This window comes from Artemia franciscana, chromosome 14, assembly GCF_032884065.1.
Source record: "Artemia franciscana chromosome 14, ASM3288406v1, whole genome shotgun sequence".
Lineage (NCBI taxonomy): Eukaryota > Metazoa > Arthropoda > Branchiopoda > Anostraca > Artemiidae > Artemia > Artemia franciscana.
The window spans coordinates 35,674,116-35,684,703 of record NC_088876.1 but is presented as its reverse complement, the minus strand read 5'-3'; the positions used below and the strand labels follow the sequence as shown (position 1 = coordinate 35,684,703).

At 35.4% G+C, this 10,588-nt stretch overlaps 1 protein-coding gene across 2 annotated transcripts in view; it reads left to right on the top strand.

The window, feature by feature from the left end:
• The window catches only part of LOC136035647 (phytanoyl-CoA dioxygenase, peroxisomal-like), a 42,059-nt gene that overhangs the window by 9,767 nt on the left and 21,704 nt on the right, over nucleotides 1-10,588 (top strand). For both annotated transcript variants that reach the window (XR_010619490.1, XM_065717552.1), the window contains exons 3-4: nucleotides 565-730; nucleotides 8,451-8,564. Coding sequence is in view for 1 of the 2 variants with exons in the window: in XM_065717552.1 (XP_065573624.1) it covers nucleotides 565-730; nucleotides 8,451-8,564 (280 nt within the window). In the remaining variant the exon portion in view is untranslated. The remainder of the gene's footprint in view (nucleotides 1-564; nucleotides 731-8,450; nucleotides 8,565-10,588) is intronic.

The following is a 10,588-nucleotide window of genomic DNA, read 5'->3' as shown; positions in this document are numbered from 1 at the left end:
AGATCAGCTTGGACCATTTGTTTGATATGATTACCTCTGAAAAAAAAAACAAACAAACACGCATCTGTAATCTTTCTTCCGACAGAAAAAAAATACCCAATTTCACATTTTTGTACCTAGGAGCTTGAAAAGTCTATAATAGGGTTTTTTAATATGCTACAACTGATGGTGGGATTTTCATTAAGATTGCTTGACTTTTTGGGGATATTTCTCCCTTTTCGAGAATCATACAATTGTCTTAGGCTCTTAGCTTTTAATGGGCACATTAAATTCAATGACTTCTATATTCGGAATTAACCTGAAAAGCCTTTTTTTGGTGCATCTGTTGTTATCAACATTTCGTTTTTTGGAGTTTCGATTGCTATTGGGCCGAGTTGCTCCTTGCTTACAGTTACGACGAATGTTACAGCTACAGTTATTCAAAGCGTCCACATTCTTGTGAATCTTAAATTTGTATTCGTAAGTCGTATACGACAAATCAAACCTTTGGGCCCTACTTCCCCTTCCCGTGTCTGCACACACGTCTTAACTATTTCAAAGGATTAATTTGCCTTCTTTTTCTAGTCGTCGTTTCATTGAGCTGTGTGAGCAACGAGTACCATGGGGTGGTATCACTATGATGAAAGATGTACAGCTAAGGAAGACTGGTGTTACTGGGGAGAAACTTTTCAATAAGGCGCAGGACTGGGTGTTTGATGAGGTGCTCTCGAATTACATCTTCCTTCCCCAGGTTTGTCCTTTCTATGTTATGATTAAATACCAACACAATTCTTCGTTTTTATGACACTTGATACTTACCAAGTGACATATAGCGATCGCAAATTCTGTTGGTCTGTCTGTCCCGGTTTTGCTAGTTTAGGCACTTCCACTCAAGCTAGGACGATGAAATTTGGTAGGCGTATCAAGGACCAGACCAGATTAAATTAGAAATGTTGTTTCACCGATTCGATCATCGGGGGGGGGGGGGGGTAATTCGGAAAAATTAGAGAAAAGAGGTATTTTTAATTTACTTATTGGATCTTAATGAAATTTAATATTTAGAACGATATTTTGTCTCGGAGCTCTTATTTTAGATCCCGACCGGATCCGGTGCCATTGGGGAGATTTGGAGGGGGAAACCTAAAATCTTGGAAAACGGTTAGAGTGGAGGGATCGGGATGAAACTTGGTGGGAAAATAAGCACAAATCCTAGATATGCGATTGACATAACTGGAACGGATCTGATCTATTTGGGGGAGTTGGGGGGAGGGTTAATTCTGAAAAATTAGAAAAAAATGAGGCATTTTTAACTTACGAATGAGTGATTGGATCTTAATGAAGTTTCATGTTTAGAAGGACCTCAAAACTCAAATCTCTTATTTTAAATCCCGACCGGATCCAGTGTCATTGGGGGGAGTTGGGGGTGGGGAACCGGGAATCTTGGAAAACGTGAAAATTGAGGTATCTTTATCTTACGAATAGGTGATCGGATCTTAATGAAACTTGATATATAGAAAGATCTTATGTCTCAAATGCTCCATTTTCAATTTGAATCGGATCCGGGGACATAGGGGTTATAGGGGGGAAACAGAAATCTTGGAAGCCGGAAATCTTGGAAAACGCTTAGATTGGAGAGATCGGGATGAAACCTGATGGGGAGAATAAGCTCAAGTTCTAGATACGTGATTGACATAATTGGAACCGATCCGCTCTATTTGCGGAACTTGGGGGGGGGATTTCCAGTGCTTTTGCGAGTTCTGTGCTTCTGGACGTGCTAGGACGATGAAAATTGGTAGGCGTGTCAGGGACCTGCACAAATTGACTTGATAACAGTCGTTTCCTCGATTCGATCATCTCTGGGTGTGGAGGGAGAGGAAAAATTGAAAAAAATCAGGTATTTTTACTTACGAATGGGTGATCGGATCTTAATGAAATTTGATATTTAGAAGGACCTCATGTCTCAGAGCCCTTATTTTAAATCCTGAGTGGCATTAAGCATCTGATTTTCCTTTTAAATCAATCTATTGATTATTAGAATTTTGCTAGAGCTCATGCCATATGAGTTCTTGGCTCTTCCAACCTCGTCACAAGTGGCATATGAGCTCTTGGATCTTCCGACCTCGTCACAAGTGCCATATGAGCTCATAGCCCTTTTTTGTATGTTCGGTTGTATGGTGTGCGTTTGTTTCTGTTTTTGTGCTGTTGCATTTTCTGGTGTGAAAAAAAACGATATAGATAGGTCACGAATTTTGGAAAATTGGTTTTAACATTCCATAGCCCTTAATGTGTATGTCTGAAATCCTTTGGCGAAGCAAAGTTAAGTGATAAAAATACCGAAAAGACTTGTCAAAAACGAGTTTGGCGGAAGATGAGTCACGAATATCAATCATCTTATTCAATTTTCCAACGCGAGCTAATTTTGCATCGATTGCTTTTTTGCATAGGTTGCATAGAATAATTCAAACTTAATACCGTGCTTGATTAACCATTAATAATTTTTTCTTTTTAATTGATAAACCAGGCAAAGAATCTTGTTTTTTACAAGATATGCTATTCCGTTATTTATTTATTTTTTTACTCTTTATTTTTATATAGGTCTTTCTGTAGAATTGGAAATTTTCATTTTGATTTCGGTTCTATTTTGTCGTTTATAAAACCTCATTTTATTTATTTTGAGTAGCCCAGAATCAATATAATATTTACAAGTCTCTTTACTTGCCAGTTTTGCAAACTGGAAGGGGAAAATATACCCCTAGAGATTGAGAAATACCTTTCTTTTGAAAAATCTTCATCCTTGTTTGAAAAACAAAGATGCAAAAAGGGGTTTTCCTGTTGTGAATCTGGGCATAGGGGTTTGCATTTTCGTTGGGGGGTACGACAGACTCCGTTTTTATGTCTAAAATGCATGCTAACGAGTACATCCCCGTCCCTAGGCACTTGTATTTAGAAAAAGCATAAAAAAAGGCATCGAATGGCATATTCTATTCCATGACATCAATAATGGAGCCTGGTATATATTTACCAAAAGTCATCATAATTTTTTCTGGGCTTGTCAGAATCAGGAGAAAGTGTATTTTCAGACCAATATTTTTCTATTGCTTCTGGGGGGGGGGGTCCTTAAATTAATTTTTGTGATTAATTCTTGTGTACTCCCTCTCTCTTGGGAAATGGAAAAGTACCAATCATATACGTTTGCTGGTTACGTAATGGTATAGTAGAAAAACCTCTTGCAGACTAGAAATTGGGGTCATTCCTCTGTCAACAAGTCCGAAAATGACAAAATATAGCCTACAATCCACTTGGTTTTAACTTCAGATGGTTTAGTGTTATATATTTTGACAAATATATTTAAACAAATATTAGTGTTTTGTTTCTCTTGTTTCTTACTTGGTTAAGATAAACAAAAACAATTTCTAAGCGCTAATTAAGGAACAGATCGCAAATCTATCTTTTAGAACTTGCCTTTGGTCTCGGTTTCAAAAACAATCTGAACATTGATCGCAAATATCTTATGTCTATGGATCTAAATTTATTATTTTTATCAGTTTGTAAACATTCCACACAAATAACATTGGAAAGATAAATACTGTTTACATTTTTTAATACTTCTTGGAAGTTCGACTTTCGTAATTCGTCGAAATCATATCTTTTCTGTTACTTTTTCCTTGTTTTTAGGTTATAATCAAAATTTTATTGTATATATTATTTTTTTTAATTATACTGTAATTATAATTAAATAATAACGTTGGAAAGATGAATACTGTTTACATTTTTTAATACTTCTTGGAATTTCAACTTTCGTAATTCATCGAAATCATATCTTTTCTGTTTCTCTTTCCTTGTTTTGAGGTTATAATCAAAATTTTATTGTATATATAATTGTTTAATTATACTGTAAATATAATTAAATAACAACATTGGAAAGACGAATATCATTTTTTTAATATTTCTTGGAAGTTCGGCTTTCGTAATTTCTCGAAATAGTATCTTTTCTGTTATTTTGTTCTTTTTTTTTCTTATAATGGAAATTTTATTGTATAAATAAATTTTTTCTAATAATAGTGTAGTTATAATTAAATAGTAATTTAAGACGCTTTCTACGTTATTGGTTTTATACAGTTACAAGAACGTTCTTCGAACATAGGAATTTGTTCAATAAGATTCTCGTGTTAATTAGCTATTTAGAAAACTCCAAAACTGAATACGATTATGGTTTACCTAATTATAGATAAAAAACAAGAAATAAGCGAGTACTGTTTATGGTAGCATAAACTCTTGGGGTTTGTACCCCAAGAGGCATGTACCAAAAGCTTACCCCCTTGATTTCCTTCAGAGACAAGTGGAAGTTTGATTTTAACCCTTCGTACTGATCCAAAACAAGAAAACAGTGTGAATTAAATTATTCCTAGCTGACAATAATCCTTCTTCGGAGTCAATGGTATTCCTGTAAACTGAAGTGGGGAGTGAAAACACATGGGAAGTCAGTTTTTAGAGGGAATTCTCTTATTTAAGTAGGTTTGGAGCACCCTACAATTAATCTCATGATGGGAGAAGGGTCGGAGGGGGGGGGTTCACTTTTTACAAGAACAATACAAAATGAGACGTATCTTATAAAACGAGCTATCGCAATCCCTGATAAGCAGGAGCTCGTATCTTTGAATAAAAGTAGCTCAATAAGAAATATTATTAAAAAGAACAGGCCACAAACACAAGTAGGGGATGCAGCTCCCGGACATTAAAATGACACTTCGCTTTTTATGGCACTTGGTATTAACCAAGTGACATATAGCGATCGCAAATTCTGTCGGTCGGTCTGTCTGTCTGTCTGTCCTGGTTTTGCTACTTTAGGCACTTCCAGATAAAATTTGAAAAAATTAAGTATTTTTAACTTATGAACGGGAGGTTGGATTTTAATAAAATTTGATATTTTTTGAATGATATCGTGTCTCAGAGCTCTTATTTAAATCCCGACCGGATCCGGTGACATTGGGGGGGGGCCTAAAATCTTGGAAAACGCTTAGAGTGGAGGGATGGGGATGAAACTTGGTAGGAAAAATAAGCACAAGTCCTAGATACGTGATTGATATAACTGGAATGGATCTGCTCTCATTGGGGGAGTTGGGGGGGGGTTAATTCTGAAAAATTAGATATTTTTAACTTATGAAGGAGTGATCGGATCTTAGTGAAATTTCATATTTATAAGGACCTCGTAATTCAGATCTCGTATTTTAAATCCCGACCGGATTCAGCGCCATTGGGAGGAGTTGGGGGGCGGAAATCTTTGAAATGGCCTAGAGTGGAGGCATCGGGATGAAACTTGGTAGAAAAACGAAGCATAAGTCCTAGATACGTGATTGAGATAACCGGAAAGAATCTGCTCTCTTTGGGGGATTTGGGGGGAGGGTTAATTCTGGAAAATTAGAAGAAATGAGGTATTTTTAAGTTCCGAAGGAGTGATCGGATCTTAATCAAATTGCATATTTAGAAGGACCTCGTAACTCAGATCTCTTATTTTAAATCCCGACCAGATCCAGTGTCATTGGGGGGAGTTGGGGGGGGACCGGAAATCTTGGAAATGGCTTAGAGTGGAGGGATCGGTATGAAACTTGGTGGGAAAAATAAACACAAATCCTAAATGCGTGACTGACAAAACCGGAACGGATCCGCTCTCTTTGGGGGATTTGGGGGGGGGAGGTTGTAATTGAGAAAAATTAGAAAATATGAGGCATTTGTAACTTACGGACGGGTGATCAGATCTTAACGAAATTTGATATTTAGAAGGATCTTGTGCTTCAAAGCTCTTTTGAATCACGGTCAGATCCGGTGACATTGGGGGGAGTTGGGGGGGGGGTGAACCGGATATCTTGAAAAACGTGGAAATTAAGGTTTTTTATCTTAGAAATGGGTGGTCGGATCTTAATGAAACTTGGTATATAGAAATTCCTTATGTCTCAGATGCTCCATTTTCATTTTGAATCGGATCCGGGGACATAGGAGGTTGGAAATGGGAAACAGAAATATTGGAAACCGGACATCTTGGAAGACACTTAGAGTGGAAAGATCTGGATGAAACGTGATGGGAAGAATAAGCACAAGTTCTAGATACGTGATTGACATAATTGGAACGGATCCGCTCTCTTTGGGGGATTTGGGGGGGGGTTAATTCGGAAAAAAATAGAAAAATTGAGGTATTTTTAACTCAAGAAAGGGTGATCAGATCTTAATGAAATTTGATATTTAGAAGGAACCCATGTCTCAGAGCTCTCATTTTAAATCCGGACCAAATCTGGTGACATTGGAGGAATTTGGATGGGGAAACCAGAAATGTTGGAAAACGCTTAGAGTAGAGAGATCAGGATGAAACTTAGTGGGTAGAATAAGCAAATGTCGTAGATACGTGATTGACGTAACCGGACTTGATCCGTTCTCTGTGGGTGAGTTTTGGGGGGAGGGGTCCTGCGCTTTGGCGAGTTTGGTGCTTCTGGATGTGCTAGGACGATGAAAATTGGTAGGTGTGTCAGGGACATGCACAAGTTGACTTGAGAAAGCTATTTTCCCCGATTCGACCATCTGGGGGGTTGAAAGGAGAGGAAAAAAATGGAAAAAGATGCATTTTTAACTTACGAGTGGGTCATTGGATCTTAATGAATTTCGATATTTAGAAGGACCTTGTATTTCAGAGCTCTTATTTTAAATCTCGACCGGCATAAAGCCTCTGATTTTCCTTTTAAATCAACCTATTTATTCTTAGAATTTTGCTAGAGCTCATGCCATATGAGCTCTTGGCTCTTCCGACCTCGTCACAAGTGCCATATGAGCTCTTAGCTCTTGTTGTTTTTCTGATCAAATCCTATTATTCCAAAAAACATTTTCATTGTTATTGCCAAATTACGGATTGGGTCACAAATACATGACATTAGTCAATATAGAAAATAAAGAAACGATAAATACTAAATCTATCAAGGGAACATTTTACACGTGCTTGAAACTAGGGAAAAGCTGATTTTCCTCCAAAATTTCCGGAGGAGAATTAACTTTTTCAAAATTTTCTAGGAAATATCCGAGACACACGAAAACAAATTTGGAAAAGTTGCTGCGATGGGCTGTTATTATTTTTCTTTTATGTAGAGGTGGGTGGATTGTGAGGGGGAATTTAATTCAGGAAACATATTTTCAGTGCTAGGGTCAAGTACTACATCTTCTAAAAAAGGAAGACGCAACTTAAATTATGTGTAATTAATAAGGAACCTTTTTTTACTTCAGGACTTCATCTTCTTAAAATATTGTTCACTGGGCTCTCTACTTAATGTGGTAAGCTTTATGTCAGTCGTCAATTTAAATTCCAGACTGTTAAACAAGACAAGCATGCTCAAGTAGAGGATGGAAAAAGGAATTAATAATATTAGAATAACGGGAAGGGGGAGACAGCTAAGATTATTAAGGGACGTTAAGAGAAAAATAGAAGCAATGCCTCGATGGATTTTCACCTTAAGTTAGCATAATTTTGACACCGGGTTGTTTCAAGCAAGCAGCAGACATACCCAGGAGGGATGAACAAAGAGGAGTGATAATTTAAGGAAACTTTTAGGCCTGAGCAGAAGGGGTAGTTGCCCTCTCCACATTTTTCTGACGTATGGCATTAAATTTATTTTGTTTTATACTTTTATACTCCTATTAAGGTACTTAATTGACAAAGAATCGTTGCAATTGTAATTGATAAGCAATTTGTCGTTTTGTGGAGTTTTGTGGGGTTTTTGTGGAGTATGTTGCCAGATAGTTTTTTTAGAGAAGATTATTTTACTATAAGCAAAAATTGTAGCTGTTATGATAAGGGGTTGCCTGTACAAAGACACAAAATGTACTTACAATATGCAGCCACAACTATGACACTTCCGCAACCTTTTAATCATTAATGGTTTAGAAAAAAGTAAAACAGTTCAAAATAGGGACGATACCTTTTTATTGACAGTGAATAGATATAGAATTATTTAACTGGATATTTCGAACACATATACAGTGTTCATCATCAGCAGTAAAACTGTTGATGATTTACTGTTTACTGCTGATGATGAACACTGTATATGTGTTGAAATATCCAGTTAAATAGTTTTATATCTATTCACTGTCAATAAAAAGGTATCATCCCTATTTTGAACTGTTTTACTTTCGTCATGGAAAGGCAGTGTGGTCTTCGAAGTTATCTAGGTTTAAAAAAAAAATTAGATTAAACTTTAAAAAAGATAGAACAAAAATCTAGAACCTTTCTCAATACTTTTGGCGGTTCTGAGCCTGGGGAGAAGGGTCAGTTGCCCCCGCCCCCGTTTTTCTGATATATGACAATAAAATTTATTTTGTTTTGTATTTTTACACTCCTATTAAGGTATTTAATTAACAAAGAATTGTCGCAGTTGTAATTTGTTTACACCTTTCTGCTACGTTTTCCGTGATTTAATTTGTTTTATCTTTTCTAGATTTTGGACTACGTTGAATGTTTCACCGGGCCAAATATTCGTGCCATGCACACTATGCTTATTAATAAGCCTCCCGATCCAGGTTTTGCTACTTCTCGTCATCCATTACATCAAGTAAGTTCCCATTTGTAAATTCACAGGTTTACTTTCGTATTTTTAGAATCATTACCATTCAAGTTTTAATTTTCTACTTTGTGTTACGGAGATATATATTCCCAAATTTGTAGGGAGGGGGGGGTCGCAACTATTTTTTTCGTTTTATTTTATGGTGAAAAAGGCTCCTGTCCAAATCTAACAGAGGGGGAGCATTTTTTGCATTTCGAAATGGAAATTTCATAAAATATGCTTCCAAGTCTGATAAGGCAGTCACAATTCAGCAAATAGAAAAAAAAATCAAGTTAACAATTTGATATCTTACCTAGTGGCTTGGAAAGCTCTGGAATCATCTGCCATTTTTTCAATGCTCCAGTTCATTGAAGTGCCGTTCACTAGAGATCGCTATAAAGCGAATTTCAGTACTCTCGAAAAATGCTAAAATGGTTGTTTTTCCTTTTTAATTAATCATTTTGATCCACGGTCTTGTTTATTAGTCTCGTGGGGACTTTGAACTCCGGATTCGTGGATGGGGAAGAGAAGAGGTAGAAATGGGAGAGCCCTATTTTGGGCAAAAGCACGGTTTCCAGTGATATGACCGATTTGGGTGCTAATTTATGTGTCAAGTAGCGTCAAAATTAAACAGTGACTGGTTTTATTAAAGGTGCTTGAGGTGAAAATTGTCTTTTTATTGGGCATTAGAGGATTTAATACTGAGGGGACCGTAAATCTTTTGTACATTTCGTTGTCTTTGGCTTTCTATTTAAGTTCGATCAAGTACTAAAAGAAGTATTGTTGAAGAAGATATAATTTGCTTTATTTGTATTGCTCTACGAGCATTGACTACCGAAATCCGTTCATTTAAGAAAAAAAGTAAATAAACTTCTATTGAACCCATCTAATTGAATTTTATATTTCTATATTGCGACGAGATCGTCTCTTTACTAGGTTGTCATTTAAATAGAATTGGATTAAAAGAAGTATTGTTGAAGAAGATATAATTTGCTTTATTTATATTGCTGTATCAGTATCGATTACCGAAATCCGTTCATGTAAGAAAAAAAGTAAATAAACTTCTATTGAACCCATCTAATTGAATTTTATATTTCTATATTGTGACGAGATCGTTTCTTACTAGGTTGCCATTTAAATAGAATTGAATTAAAAGAAGTATTGTTGAAGAAGATATAATTTGCTTTATTTATATTGCTGTATCAGTATCGATTACCGAAATCCGTTCATGTAAAAAAAAAGTAAATAAACTTCTATTGAACCCATCCTATTGAATTTTATATTCCTATATTGCGACGTGATTGTCTTTTACTAGGTTGCCATCTAAATTGAATTGAATTTTAAAAAAAAGTATTGTTGAAGAATATATAATGTGCTTTATTTATGTTGCTGTACCAGTATCGATTAATTGAGTTTTATATTGCTATATTGTGATATGATCGTCTCTTACTAGGTTGCCATTTAAATAGAATTGAATTAAAAGAAGTATTGTTGAAGAAGATATAATTTGCTTTATTTATATTGCTGTATCAGTATCGATTACCGAAATCCGTTCATTTAAGAAAAAAAGTAAATAAACTTCTATTGAACCCATCTAATTGAATTTTATATTTCTATATTGCGACGAGATCGTCTCTTACTAGGTTGCCATTTAAATACAATTGAATTAAAAGAAGTATTGTTGAAGAAGATATAATTTGCTTTATTTATATTGCTGTATCAGTATCGATTACCGAAATCCGTTCATGTAAAAAAAAAAGTAAATAAACTTCTATTGAACCCATCTAATTGAATTTTATATTCCTATATTGCGACGTGATTGCCCTTTACTAGGTTGCCATCTAAATTGAATTGAATTCAAAAAAAAGTATTGTTGAAGAAGATATAATGTGCTTTATTTATGTTGCTGTACCAGTATCGATTAATTGAATTTTATATTGCTATATTGTGATATGATCGTCTCTTACTAGGTTGCCATCTAAATTGAATTAAAAGAAGTATTGTTGAAGAATATATAATTTGCTTTATTTATA